General features: G+C 32.9%; 1 protein-coding gene across 1 annotated transcript in view; it reads right to left on the bottom strand.

Moving 5' to 3' along the window:
• The window catches only part of LOC123707075 (suppressor of lurcher protein 1-like), a 49,867-nt gene extending 35,360 nt beyond the window's left edge, over window positions 1-14,507 (bottom strand). Inside the window, exons 1-2 of the mRNA XM_045656854.1 lie at window positions 14,386-14,507; window positions 12,446-12,470 (exon numbers count right to left, since the gene is read on the bottom strand). Of these exons, the coding sequence (XP_045512810.1) occupies window positions 12,446-12,451 (6 nt within the window). The 5' untranslated portion in view covers window positions 12,452-12,470; window positions 14,386-14,507. The remainder of the gene's footprint in view (window positions 1-12,445; window positions 12,471-14,385) is intronic.
• Between the last annotated feature and the right edge of the window lie 1,775 nt (window positions 14,508-16,282).

The raw sequence follows: 16,282 nt of genomic DNA, 5'->3' as shown, positions 1-16,282 counted from the left end.
TTACACAACTGAGCTTTTTTAAGGCAGTTTATGCCACCCACCACTGCTATGTGTAACCAGCTGCCCACTGAAATTTTTCCGAACTACTTCGACTAAGGGTTCTTCAAGAAAAGAGTGTACCAAATTTTAAAAGCTACTCGCGAACCCTCTGACGTTTAGAGTGTCAATGGGCGGCGGTATCACTTAACATCAGGTGAACCTCAAGCCCTATTCTATACAAAAAAAGAAGGCTTGTAGTTATACAATTTCAAGATGAGTCATACTTTGACGTTTATACTTTGGTACCTTTTCTCTGATCTAGAATCCCCTTTTACTATAATGTTGGCCTCTTTTATCCTAGAAACTATAACCTGAGAATAGTAAGGAAGTTCTTATTTCTTCTTGTATTATATATATTTGCATGTATTATAATAATATATATACATGAAAATATATTTTTTGCAAAATTTCATTTACGGATTTTAAAACCCATGTAGGATTGTTACAACCTTTAGTGGCCAGTATACATACATACGCTGGAACGGTGAAGGAAAACATGATGAGGAAACTGGCTTATCTTAGACCCAAAAAGTCGACTGTGTGTGTCAAGCACAGGATGCTGATCATCTACTTGCCTATTAGATTGACAAATGATCATGAAACAGAAACAGATATCTGAGGCTCAAACCTAAAAAGTAGTTGTAGCTCCACCATTTATTTTTTGTACATAATGTAACAATTATATATTGTACTTGTCTTTACCTAACAAATTATAGTAGCATTCTATTTTTTACAAAATGTTATTAAAACATTAGTCTAGAGATCAAAGTACTCTTTAAAAAAGCCCACAGAGCATAAAACGATCGCCATTACTTGAGACGATTGCTTTAGTTTCAAAGCCATTTATAAATGAAACCAATATGAGGATCCATTGACCGCGTCAAAGGGAAAAAAGCTTTGATAAAGGTAAGCCGAGGACAAACTAAAAGAACCGCGATGATCCTATTCGAAGAATGATTACTATTTTTTCAATAACATTTAAAATGTAAAATAACGTAAAGTAAATGTTACTGGCTGAACGGCCCTTGTAAATTAAAAATAGAAATAAATACATATTTACGAACAATACTGATTTATTTTGCTATATCACATTATGACATCCTATAATTATTGAAATATTAATACACAATTGTGATTTACAAAATATTTAAAATTGTACGACTACCAAGAAATTGAGTGTACATGGAATAAATAATAGATGTCGATGGTATGGTCGAAAAACCATAGCCTGCGCTCTGGGCGAATAAAGAAAAGCTTAATGTCAGTTTAGACAGATGTAATAATTTCGTGTAATTTTTAAGCTATCCCAAGACAAACATCGTTACTGTTCAATTGTAGAAACCTAATAAGCTACCAACCTAAATTTTATATACCATACGACTTAAATACTATATGGTGGTTGGTAGAGGGGCTGCTTTTACAAGAACTAAAGAGAGAATCGAATTCTAACCACAGTGCCTAAGATCGACAAGTTGTATTTATTCTTAATACCTTTGTTAATGTGATTCCGAGTATGAAGTTGTGGTCGACTTTGGGGGGGAAGTGAGAACGTTGTAGTTATTTGCTATGTGTGTATATATCCAATAGTATAAAGCCAGTCGACTAAGTTAGGGGCTTCTTATCCAAATGATTCATATTTCGAGCTGTTGCTGAAGACTTTAAAAGAACATCAAATAAAATATATATCTGCCACATATCTTATCATTACTTTTCTGAACTGAACTTAATAAAATGTAAAAATTCTATGAAAAAATTACAGTTTATTTCTTATATAAAATATAAAGTTTATTGGACCAGCTTTTAATAACAGTACGGATATAGACGGTAACAGAAAATATATCCAGATTTTTCATAAAAGTAAAAATCATTCGAAAACTGTTTGAAATATTTTTTGGAAAATAATAAACAGTTTAGTTGAACTTATACATATAGGTATAACTATACGTTACTGATTAAGGAGTGTTATTTTTAACTGGAATGGTAAACATTAATTTTAAGGAACAAAAACGATAGATATAATCTGTTCTTTGATCATTTTCCTTTAAAAACATGTGGGTCCGTATCACCACGTAGTCTTTGCCGCGCACCACCACTATGTGAATTACTTAAGTATTTCCGAACCAATACGATTTGGGGCCTTAGAGAAGAGAGCGTACCAATGCACTCGGGACTCCCGAGTTCGTTGCTGGCATTGAGAGTTACAATGGACATGAGAATGATAAATCATTAAAGATATGAACCTCCCGCGTGTTTGACTATAAAAAAACTTGAAGTTTTACAATTTACAATTTTAAGGTGATGTTGTCTATTGATCTTTTCTGTTTGTCGGTTTAATGTTGTTTTTTGTACCAATTTTATGTTGTAAGTTGTCTATATCTCTTTTGAGAACCGTGACAATTTATTTTTCTACCAAGAGTAAAGGTTTCTCTTTTGTTATTTTGCATACCCTAGGATCGCCTGTTTCATCCCATCCATAAACCCATAACCTAATGTGTACGTGTTTTTGATTATATTGTTTACGATCTTCATGATAACAATAATGTGAGTCTACGTTTACCAATAGGCCTTTTTGAGTTATTAAAATTTGGTTAGCAAGTTAAGTTCTAAGAAGTTACAGAATACTATATAATAATAGTTGAAGATGACTCTGAGAGATAATTAAAATCTTGTCACAGTTGACCGATATTTCATTAAAAAGTAATTTCTCTCAAGATTTCTATTCAAGGAAGTGACCTAAAAAGACGTCTGTTGTATGAAAATGTCGCAAAACTTACACCATTTATTATGCAAAGGGTCAGAAAATTCACAAAGTTGTAGGCTCTCGGGGGATATCAAGGCACAATTTGTTAGATATCAATATTGTAAACAGTTACTTGTTATGTTAGATATGAATACATCTTTGTAATGTCTCTTTATTGCTTTATTTAATATATTGACTCAATAAGAAATAAGACGTCTAAACAGAACTAAACCTTTTAAGGTATTAAACCTAGTGTAGTGAATATAATTGCACATGCGGTATCTCGGACACACGAACAAAACATTATAGAACACTAAATGTTGTCATAAACACCGTCTTAGTGTTCTATAATCTTCTTCAATTCTTATGAATAGCTTGAACTAAGTTATGTAGAAAATTAAGTCTACAAATTGATAAATAAAAGCCGTAATAATTGTATAGGCCAGATTGCAATTCACTCTTTCTCTCTTTCACTCTTCAATGCACTCATTTTTGTGAACTTTATTGTAGGATTTTTTTACTGAATATTTTCATCATCAATCACTTTGTTTATTGTATAAACAGTTTAGAACACTTTAAAAATTCGTTGGATTAGCCGTTAATTGGTGGAGAAAGTATTCTTACAGAAGGACAAATCAATATGTAAGATTCGAACACACAACCTTCGTGTTATAATACTACGACTTACAGGTAAATAAATAGTAATTTTGTTTTGTAAAATACTTCCGCGCATATATATTATTTTACAGTGAGCTGAGTTTAAAGCAAATAAACTAAAGTACTAACAAAAACACTGAATACAAATAAAGCGTAAAATGTCGTAACTGGCAAATTCGCGGTCTTGTTATGCTAATGTTGGACGGAATTGTTATTTGCAAATGTTAACGGAATACAGACCTAACTTGTAAAAAATACTTTTAGTTAAAGACAAACATAATGAATAATGACATATGGAAGTCACAGTTCAGCGCCTACATATGAAATATGTCTAAATGAAAATGTTCATATATTTTGTTTTTGCGCACGGAAATAGTATAAATACATGTAAGTGAGTGTTGTAAATTTTTTAATGAGAGAAAATATATTTAACCATAAAATCTATAATAATTTTCATGTAAATATTTAATTTGCCTATAAATGGCCAGTTCATATTTGAAAAAGAACTTCCTACTTTTGATGAGAACTTCAGGAGTTTTGAAAAACTACAAAATGTACGAAAGCAAAATAATGATTGATCTGTTTGTTGATTTCTGGTTCGGTTTGCATATTCAGGGATACATCAACTGTAGGCCGGGGTACAAGGATTTAGATTTTCCTATTGAAATATAATTTGAAAAGAAACCATAACAATATTGCGGCGTATTATCTTATAAGCGTATCAAATAATTACTTTAACCCTATAAAGCCCACGAGCAGTCTTGGCCTAGTGGCTTCAGCGTGCGCCTCTCATCCCTGAGGTCGTAGGTTTTAACATTAGCTCGAACGGTGAAGGAAAACATCGTAAGGAAACCGACTTGCCTTAGCCCCAAAAAGTTGACGGCGTGTGTCAGGCACAGAAGGCTGATCACCTATTCGATTAACAAATGATCATGAAAATCTGAGGCCCAGACCTTAAAAGGTTGTAGCGCCACTGATTATTATTATTATTATAGGCCTAAGGGCCCCAAGGGATAACCTCCCAACTGGATACACCCTTGCCCCATATATCATATGATATGGTATGAACAAACTCAATTACATGAATATTATTTTAAAGTGTAAAGTACTTCTATTTTTAGTTTCTACGGAACTGCTCAATATTTTCATACAAAAAATATTTTTGTTCTATCATTAACAATTCAACTGTATTGTTAGTGCTAAGGGTACTGAATGTAACTTTCGAATAATTCTATAAACAATAGACTATTCTAGGAATAACGATATTTTTACTGAGTTTTAAACAGTATAAAATAATGCAAATAATACAGATAGTCAATAATAGTTTGGTGGCGTTAACAGTTGTGGTGTCAGATTTCTGCACCTATGATTCTTTATAGGCAAGACGTTACCTGTCTTTTGAGTCTAAGGTAAACATTTAGAGTCGACACTTAGTGGTAGGGGTGGCTTTTATATATTGGCTTTTAGTACATGATTTTATATAATAAACGAGATCAGCCATTAACTGCAGCTACCGCACACCCCTGTTATGCGGCTTAGGTGCGTTGGCGGCCTTTGAGGCAAGTCGTCCTTGGCCTCCAATTAGAGCAGATTCCAAAACTCGCTAGTTTGGAAATATACTGTGGATCTACCACTTGCCATCGAGATGCGGAAATAAAACCACGCAGCAGGTAAGCAGGTATAGCAGAAAAATTTCTTCAGAACACCCTTTCAACACTCAGTCAAGAATCAACGCTCAATCAAAGAAATTACATTTCTCACGATACCGAAAAACAAGCAAATACAAGCCGTAGTCGAAAATTTTATTATTATTATTTGCCCCCGTGTGAACAAAATGGCAAATGGGCATAGCTTCACCTAATGATAAGTAATACCGCCGCCGCCAGCCGAACACTGTCAATGCCAGAGGGCGGACGAGTTTTTGGAATCATTACGCTCTTTTCTTGGTCGAATTGGTTAGGAAAAACTTCAGTGGGTAGCTAGTTCTACATAGTGACGATGCGCTGCAACTGTCTTAAATAACGCTTAGTTGTGGAACGACGAACGTTGAGGTAATACGGGTGAAGTTTCGTATTTTGCGTATGATAAAACTCCAAAATCAAATCCAAAGCACTCCTCTGAACACTCTCCATGCTAAATGCGGTAGAAGATGCAGAGAGACCCACATTTCTATGCAACACCAAGGGATCAAGCCAATCATCATTAACAAAAAATTACCGAATTTAAAATAAAAGTATTTTAACGACCTTCGAGGCCACAATGTACGTAAATTGAGATTTATCACACCATTTCTCAGCTGTTGAACTTGAAGGATTTATAATTCTCATCAAATTGTACAAATTAATTTCACTCTTAGAATGGCTGGTATTTTGATATTTTTTGAGTAGAAAGCTTTATTATAACGATCTTCATTTGTTTTAATGATATATTTTGTCTGATATTAATAGACTATAACACTATAACACTATAAGATCTATCATTTATAGATTATAACAATACTTCAAAGTCTTTTTAAAATAGATTTATCTATGATTAGAAATAAAACTAAAATGACACAGCTAGTATCAATATAAATAGCAAAGAGTTGGAAATTATTTCAACAAATAAGCGGTTCTCTATCCGCAGGGTATGATTTAGAATTTTTCTTTGCACAAATTTGTCAAAGGCAGACACGTCGTACTAGATTTTCCCTGGATTTTCCGAGGTAATGGAAAGCTTTCGAAGTGGTCGGTAACCCTTTAGATCGCACCTATTTCTCGCCTACACTTTATTTTAGGAACTTTATTGAACACGTATTATTAAACACCATAACTCATGTGGTCATCCCCTTGGTTTATTAAATCGGTCAAGAAGAATTTTAGTTTATTCGTTACAAATATACAGAATTTTTTCATTAATTTCCATCTCATAGTTTCAGTATAGATCTTAAATGTAAGTCAATTATTAAAGGTTATTCAATGCCATTTATTAAAATGAAGTCTGTGTGTATAAATTATAAAGCTAAGTTCTAAGTCCTCGCAGTGTAATGTTACATGTTACACATAGAGGATTCGTGCAATCAGTATATATTGTTACGTCGATTTAAAGATCTACGAACCACTCGTTGCTTGCTTTTTGTGTTCGACCCGGGTAGCGATTTTTTGAAGAATCCGTTCAGTGTTACGCATCGAGCATTTATTCTGTCAGTACGCTGCACTAACTGGTCACGAGCGCACGCAACGAGCACATGTACCTTCTGTCGTATTTTTTTTTTAAATGGAGTGGGACAAGGAAAAAACTTTGTATTTAATATAACTATACAGAGGAGAACCAGGTCCTCCAAAGCATTGGTGAATATTGAGCACTGAATAACGAGCATGTTACACGAAAATTTTAACACACCGAGCATGCTCGATGCGAGCATTTGATAAGTATAATAATATAAGATAAGATAAGCTTAAGAAGCCGATCCCAATTTCCTTTAGTCATATCATTTGCGGTGGCAAAAACTAAGCTCTTACAAACCCAAATCAAGTCATTCGTATCCACATTTCCTCAACACCTCGATAATATAATCCTCTTATCCTTAGATGTCGACAGTCGTAGATTAATTTGAACAGTCTAAAGTTCGCCTTATTGCTAAATACATATGGCTTAAAATACGATAACAAGAACACGTTTTTGAAATTGTGTCTCGCAGTTTCTATTCGCATCGGATGTCGTTCAAGGATCATTGAATGATCATACATAATGTTCCTTTATTACTTAGTTTTTGCGGTTTTGTTCGCGTACATTTTTACATATCAAGGGAATTTTTCTTCTAAAATGAACAAAGACTATCTAAATTGATTTTCTGCTGGATGAAATTGTATTAGAAAGAAAATGCGGAAAATTCATGTTTTTTCATAATCGTCTGTCACTACAACATTAGTCAATTTTTTATTACTGTGTTAAGTAAAACACATCACTTAATCACAGTGTAAACTCAATTAGAGAGAATGTGATAAAAAAAACTATTTTTTTTATAGAACAGGGGCAAACGGACAGGAGGCTTACCTGATGTTAAGTGATACCGCAGCCCATGGACACTCCCAATGCCAGAGGGCTCACGAGTGTGTTGCCGGCCTTTTAAGAATTGGCACGCTCTTGAAGGACCCTAAGTCGAATTGGTTCGGAAATACTTCAGTGGGCAGCTGGTTACACATAGCGGTGGTGCGCGGCAAAAATTGCCTTGAAAAACGCTCAGTCGTGGAACGGATAAGTGTGCGAAACAAATTGCGCGTTGACTGTTATAACTAAGATACAATTAATCTTAAATATATTCCTCTTAAAAAATAGTTTGTTAGTAAAAACATTTTAATTTTTGTAACGTAGAGAACCTCCTTTCGAGTTGAATGTTCTTCAACAAGGACTAGTTCTCGATTACCAAACCTGGCTCTTTCTAATTTAATCGTCCCATCTTGCATAAGACGTCCCTGGTTGTCTTTTACCCAATGGGTCGTTCCACTTTATTATTCGAGTTACCCACTGTTGATTCTTGAAACGCGTCAAGTGCCCGGCCCAATTCCACTTCAACTGTGATGTGATAAATAAATTCAAAATAAATGATGTAAGGAAGGAAAGCAGAGGAAAACAGGTGAGGATAGGTGGATGGCCTAAGCCTTAACATAATTAATGTATAAAGTTTATAAAAAATTTATTATTATGAGCAATGGGCGAAGATTTCAATCTTACTTATTCGCGAACAAAGTAAACCTAAAAGCTGTTTACAGGTTTCCACGTTGTGCAGACCGATATTTATTTCGATTTTATCTTCATAAATAATGCACCTACGCTTTGCAACTAAAAATACAGTACGCCCACAAAGTTAGGAGAAGTCCATTTATCACGGCAGTTTAGTGATAAGAGCGTTAAGTAAACGTAATACCAGTTATAATAGTGTGCTATAAATCTCACCTCCGGGTCTTTGTTGGGACTAAAACGGGCGATTGTTTATTATTATTGTTATTTATATAGGATAGATTATTGACTTTTAAATTACTCCTAAATTCTACTACAATATTTTACATTAAGAACAGATTAGCAGTGAAGTCATGAACCCTCATCTCTGAGGTGTGTTTTAATCATGGCTGAGCATCAGTGGAATTTTCTTTCTATTTGCGCAATTAGCACTAGCTATTACGGCAAGCAAACATCGTAAGCTTGTCCCAAACGCAAAAATCGATCACATATGTCAGGCACAGTCACACACACAAGTCTGATCACTAAAAATTGATGCTATCTGCGGCCAAACCCATATTGGGTTGCAACGGCACTGGATTGTCCTTAGTATTTCATAAATCTGTGTTAGGTCTTCGAGCAACTATCAAGCATAAAGTTTAATTAATGTATTTTTCTAAACTCATGAAAAAGTTATCACTGAAACAAATACAGAAATCTAAGGGCTATAAATGGAGTACACCCACTGCGTGTGAAGCGTCATCACAAATCGTTGACGTCATACTCTAGACCGCGCTTTCAAATTGTATTCAACCGCTAGGTTCGACTTCGTATACGTTTTATACACACAAATCAGTCTCCAGGGCCTTTGCGCCAGCCAGTCAGTGGTTAGATTGATCCTTTTTTTAGTTTGGAAGAAGCGCAAACTACAGTACACAATTCACGGGACACCGAATACTACAGTCGGTTTTAACGATATTTTCGTAAACAGGCGCTATACATTTAACCCAAAAAGATTATTAAAATATTATAGTGATATTAAGCATCTAATTGAAACAAAAAACAATGTATTCAAAACCCGCACACAAATCAAATGTGCGCACATTTCATAAAATATTACCATTTTTGCCGCATAATAACAGTAAAATAGAACACTAGAACACTAGAACAGATAAACCGTTAGAGAAACTATGAGGATAACCGCTACGATGTAAGTGGCTTTCACGCAGTGTCAACAAAAGATTTTGGAGATTCGCCAAAGAAAACTGCATAATATTAAGTGGATTGTGTAAACGAAGAAATTACTTTATTCTAAATATTTTTCATACTCTGTTATATGGTCAGTGATTTCATCAGAAAGAAGAAAATAAATTGAGCTATACATATAATAATATCCTATTGCCACTAACTTTTATTTAGTTTTATGTACCATATAAATATTAATCTAATTATCAAAAACAAGAGTGGGTTCTGTTGTTGATGTTCTATTCTACTATCTTTAGTTTATATTTGTAAATGTGTAAATTGGTAGGTAGTTCAGGTATGACTTGCATCAATACCACCTGGAGTTTTTAATATGTACTTACTTGTACCCACACCTTAGGTACTAATAACGATCAAAATCTGTTAATAGATTAAATATCTAGCCAATTTACATATGTAAAAAGAATTAACAATATTCTTAAACTACGTAGTAATCATAATATTGATTAAAAATGGATAGATAAAAAACTAAAATACATTTAAAAAGTTTGGTCTCTATGGCATTTTCTTGCTGTATTTGTTGAGCGAAGAAAGTACCGGCTCATCTTAAACTTTAATTTGCATCTTTGACTTTGAATCCCGCGGCCCATTGCAAATGACATTTGCAATTTATTATTCATTTATCCATAAACGTACTAACCAAATGATAAACAATAAAACGTATTAAAACACAGTATAAGATCGTACTTAAATCATGACATGTATTTGTCAAAACTTCCAAATAGCATTTAATAATTATATTTCAATATGGCAATATGCCTCCATTAACAACCACATTACCGATTTTGTGGCCATTGCCATGTATTAAGCCAAGCTGTATTGTGTTTACTTTGTCGAGATTGGTGTTGTGTGACAACATTGTGTGACTTGGAACTAGGTATCGACTTTCTACATGTTTGCCATGCTTTGCACATTTCGATTGTGTCATTAACTTGATAGATGGATAAAGTTTTTTTTTTATAATTGTGTATTGTATTTATTTTGCCGATCGCCAGCTAGTTAGTTAAACTATATGTTATAGCACTTTAAAGTTTAATAAAACAGATTTTGGTTTTAGATACTAATCCATGAAGACTGACGAATTGATGGTTAACTATAAAAATAGTCATCAGTGTAGTAAGTAAAGAATAATAAATAAATTTACAAATTTAAAGAGCAAATCGTTCAGCTTGTACGTTTAATCGTATTTCTAAAACTTTTTAAACACCTACGTGGGTCAGTTATTAACGAGGGTGGTAGGAGGTTTCTTAAGATAAAATCTGTCTGTGAAATGTAAGAGTTGTTATATGATAGAACTTTTTACCAGTATTTTAGACAAACCGGTTCCTAGACTTAAAATCAAAATACGAATACATCTGCACAATTTACTTTGTAGACATTGCACATCGAATTCACAGCCTCAGGACATAGCCAGTCAATAAACGCACGACAACGAGGCAGACACTTGAGTCAACAGTTATAGCATACAGCTAAATTAATCTTCACATATTACATTTCAATGAAACTTTATAAACACAATGACAAGGGTAACGCTGCGGTTACAATAATTTGACACTGAAATAGTAAACAGTCCCCTTGTCCTTTAGAAGTATATAATTGGAGTGCGGTGAATAGTTCGAAAGTTCGCGCCAAATTGTTTTAAATGTATACAGCAAATTGTCATGAATTACGGCAGTTTTGATGTACGCTAGGTATCTATTCTAATCTCCCATTGTATGTAAAAAGTACTTTCTTTAAACGTGTTTATGAGCTGTGCTGAATCGAAGTTGACAACCATTATTCCTGGTATTTCTCACCTATCTTTTACAAATAAGATACAAAATAATTGATAGTTAATACCAAACATAATTGATTTTGTTTTGTCACACTATTTTCTTGTATAGGCTATGTAAATTGTTAAATTACGGGCGGCCAGCTCCGCCACCTATTAATTTTTTTATTATCCGACAATTTTGCTTCTCTATATTCGTAAAATAAAACCTAAGATCTCGAGTTAGACTCTGTAAGAAAAAATAGTTGAATAATTGTTTATTATTGTACAAGTGCAATTCTCTAAAAACAAAGACGAATTGACCTAGAAGAAGCCTAAACCCATGATGGGATTCAAACCCTACCATAATAACCCAACTAAAATCTATATTTTATATAATACATACACATTTATAATTTTATATATTTTTGTGTTATTTTGCAAATATTTTATTGTTAGGTTTAAAAATAAATAAAGTAGTTCTAAACAGAGAACTAGTTTTATAAACAGAGGACGGAAAATATTTTAATTGTAATATCCTATACAATTTAACTTTACTAAGTTCTCAAAGTATCTACGAACTACGACCCATTCAAAACAATGACCCAAATAAATAATTGCTCTTCATTTCTTGACAAAATTCGTATCAACGAAATGATTTATAATTCCCACGGAATTTTGAGACATGAAACAAAAGGATAATTGGTTTTGGCCATTTATTTCTAGTCTGTCTCCATCATTATATTAATAATTATTGACGTAAAACGTTACATCATAGTAATAGCTTTACATATGTTTATTAGAGATTTCGTGGTATAATAATACAAAACGACCAAAAAACTTTAATAACGACTTACAAACGAAAGCTTTCGGGCAACCTTAGCTTACTTACTTACTTGGGGTAAGTAATAATAACATAAACATATAATGCAAAACGATCAAAAAACTTAAATTCCGACTAACAAACGACAGCTTACTGGCAACCGTAGCTTACTTAGGGTAAGTAATAATGACATAAATAAATAATGCAATATGATCAAAGAACTCTAATTACGACGAACAAACGACAGCTTACGGGCAACCGTAGCTTACTTAGGGTAAGTAATAATAGCATAAATAAATAATGCAAAATGATCAAAGAACTCTAATTACGACGAACAAACGACAGCTTACGGGCAACCGTAGCTTACTTAGGGTAAGTAATAATAGCATAAATAAATAATGCAAAACGATCAAAGAATTTTAATAACGACTAACAAACGATAGGTTTTGTAAGCATAAATACAAAGGAGCCTTACCTTCATATTTCTCAATCAAAGTTACCTGAAAAAAAAAACGGAATATATTTATCACTAAAAAACAGTTCCACTGTTCCACAGTTCCAGTAACACCACTTCATTTAAATTCGTAATTAATTGTCTACTTCAACAATTCAGGCATTCTTTCTTATATATTTATTAATAAACTTGTATTATTAATATAGGTGTTTTATTATTGGATAAGCTAAAAATATGGGACTACCACGACGTTACCAACCATTTTTGCTCAGATTATTTAAATATAACTTGACTTTCGTACTTCAATCATGCTCCTCTGTCTTTTACGTAAATAGGTCTCATGTTCAGACGAATCTATTCTTGTTATTTATATTTAGAAATCTGACAAGATCACCGTTCATACACGAGATACATACCTTGTTAGCAAAAGAACTAAAATACTGAACTCTAAATCCTGGTGGTTTTCAGAGTTCAAGGAAAATAATTGAAGTCATTTAAAATTTTCTTTTCCATTTTCACTTTTTTAGGAATTTTACGTCCACGCTTTGAATACTGATGCCCGTTAATGCGAAGAATTTTCTGTTGCCGAAAAATTCCGTAGCCAGACAATAAATGTTTTAAGTTGGGGGTAACAAAACAGCTAGTATTTTAAACAAATTATCAATGACAAATGACGTATATTATTAGGGGACTTAAGAATGCTAGGAACTCAACACTAGTCTAGTAGATTTATTCACACTAGAACGGACGTTAAACAGTCCGAGCCTGAAATAAAAAGGGATTCAGAAGTTGAAAAGTTTGATAAAATTTACTTGACTTATTCAAGTTTAATGCTATGCGTTTCGAAACGTGGTGTTTGTCCCACACTGTAATTGAGATTGTTATTTTCATTAACCAACACGATAATTCCAAATTATTGGTTAGGCTGTCTTGCCTAATATCGTTAGCATAAACACGTAAACTGCATTAAATTAATACTATGTACACAATATGCGGCAACGTATGGTTCCAGTGACGTAATGTCAACAAATTAAGATAATTCTGCATTTTATGGACATACTCGGTGATTCGTGTTTAGAAATTAGAAGTAAGTGGGTTGTAGGACACTTATGTTTTAATTTGCTATTTTTTCCGTTTTTACAATAGATTTGTAGAGCGGAGATGCCTCTTATCCTCTGGTCCTCACCGGTATCATTCAAGAATATATCGTTTCTACAATGACATCTGACAGACTCTTTCTTAATAGATTAAGCAACCAAATGAATAGCATTTGTACAAATTTTTAATTCAAGATTTTGTCGACTCCTCAATATTCGCGATCGTCCTCAACTACGTGTTATTTCGATGTACTCAATGCCTATTTATGCATATGAAAAACCTTAGTCAAGGGTCTTTAAAGGGACTTTAAGGGTCCTTATTTAAGGGATGATAATATTTTTTAAAAGTCTTTTAAATAAATGATCAGATTTATAAAAAAAAGTTTTTTTTTAAATTATACACAGAGTTAATAAATCTAAATAAAGATTTTTTTTTACTAATTATTTTATATTAACGAAAACATCATATGCCACATGGAATATTTTCTTTTACCAAAACACACATATATTTTTATCGAAAAACAATTCCCTATTTGTTATTCGTTTTATCAAGGTTGTTCATAGAGATCTCCTTAGAGAGAAATGGGACGTTAAATACTTATCGACAAATGAAAGTTCTGTAGCAACTTTCTTTTATGTGAGATTTATCCTTATCTATATTTATTTATTCAAAAATATCAAAGAAAAAAAATTTCAATTGTCAATCAAATCCTTGTTAATCGAGAAGACGATTCCTAATTAATACTGTAATTGTTTAATTAACATCGTTAAAGAAATATCTTTCACCAATTAAATTAAACATAACTAAAAATTTTAACAAATTGGTTTTAGTTACATCTTTAATGAGACACATATTATACTTACAATTCCAAAAATTGTTCATGAATTTCTTGAGTGTGATTTCTATACACGTGACTACGCAACTACGATATGCTACGAAATTTGCTACAACTCTGGCATCTACGTCCGCGCGCTACGACGCTCACATTCGACTGAGCGTCCGTAGCGAGCGGAAATTTGTTCTCAGTAAATAATGAGGTGTGAATTTTATCAACAATTTCACTTGTTCCCCTTCTAAGTATTTGCCAGATTTCTCTTTTCCTTATTTTCTCAATTTGTATATTACCATGTTACAAATAACAACGTGTGTGAATACTATAGGAAATGTTCAATTTGGCTTGCCAAATTTAATAAAATGCGTAATGAAATATACATATAGATAGGCCTAACATTATAATGAGAATTCCTGTGAAGAGGCTGTGTAGGTGATGTAATTTACATAATTCGGTATTATCATTACGATAATAAAGATTGTATTAAAGAAATGTATTTATATCAAATAATTTTATAAAGAAAACTATACTTCTTAACACAAGAGTTAATTAAAAGTTTATTTCTCTTTAGAGATAACTAGATGGACCCCTCTCAACAAGATTCTGACAGTTTAAATTTTCAATCCATCCTTTTTTAATTATTACTACTATGAAGGTAAAGAATATTTTCGACGAGGTCGGAAAAGAATATCTATTTAATGCGTATATATTGTGTTTGATAACGTCATAAAAAATAAATAAACATTACATTATCAAATGTTAAATTGTTCACACTATGACATAGGTTGTTTATATATAATTAGCTAAATTATTGTTATTACACATAACTCCAAGAATACACTTGATTAATTTTCGTTACTCAAATTAATTAATTCTATTTTAATAAAATAAGCAGTGAAAAGCATAATCCATATTTGATGGCTTAACGTATCACGCTCCAAAACCTGCTAATAAAAAGGCTCTGTGGGCTTATTGAGCGATTAACGTTTTATCCCTTCACATGCTTTACTATGAATACACGCCCTCTTATTTGTAAGAATTAAAATACAGACATTTATTATAACAGTTATCAATTTATATTATTTATAATATTTAATTAAATATATTTTGTTACGTGTGACTCGCCGTTTCATCCGTCAATTTGATTATAACATATTAGAATTTATATTTACTAATATTCTAGTAAACATTATGTTTATAAGATAAATAGTATATTAGCACAGCTATATTTCTCGACAACATATCCAATAACGTTCAGATTCACGGTCATTTGGATGGACAGGCTAAATAAACCTCTAATAAGCTTGGTGTGCTCAGCAACGCAAGACGGTACTTCATTCCGAGCCACTGCTTGCAACTTTATAAAGTGCAAATACGACCCTACATGGAGAACTGTTCTCACCTCTTGGCGGGAGCTCCTCAGTACAAGCTCCTTCCGCTTGATCGTATTCAACGAAGAGCGATTCGAATCGTCGACGACCAGGCACTTTCCTAGCAGCTTGATTCCTTGGCATAGAGATTCTCTGCATCTTCTACTGTATTTACGATGGAGAGTGTACAGAGGAATTATTGGAATGCAGCCTAGTTTCATCATCGGACGTCAAGGCACATTACAAAATACCATCCATATCACCTTGACGTCCGTCCTTCCATAACTGAGCTTTACTCTTCAGTCAGTTTTTGCTGCACACCACTGCTATGTGGACCCATCTGCATACTCAAGAAACACTAATACTGTTACTTAACATCAGGTGAGCCTTCTGCTCGTGTGCTTCTTGTTACATTAAAAAACATTGAAACACTCAAACATTCTTATTTATATCCTTTAACTTGATGTAGGTATCTATTTCATATGTTAAATTTTCAATAAATATACCCTATATATATACATTATATATCTTCTAAATCAGTCTAAGTACACTCTATTG

The sequence above is a fragment of the Pieris brassicae genome, chromosome 3, assembly GCF_905147105.1.
Source record: "Pieris brassicae chromosome 3, ilPieBrab1.1, whole genome shotgun sequence".
NCBI classification, from domain to species: domain Eukaryota; kingdom Metazoa; phylum Arthropoda; class Insecta; order Lepidoptera; family Pieridae; genus Pieris; species Pieris brassicae.
This window is presented reverse-complemented; position numbering and strand designations above follow the sequence as displayed.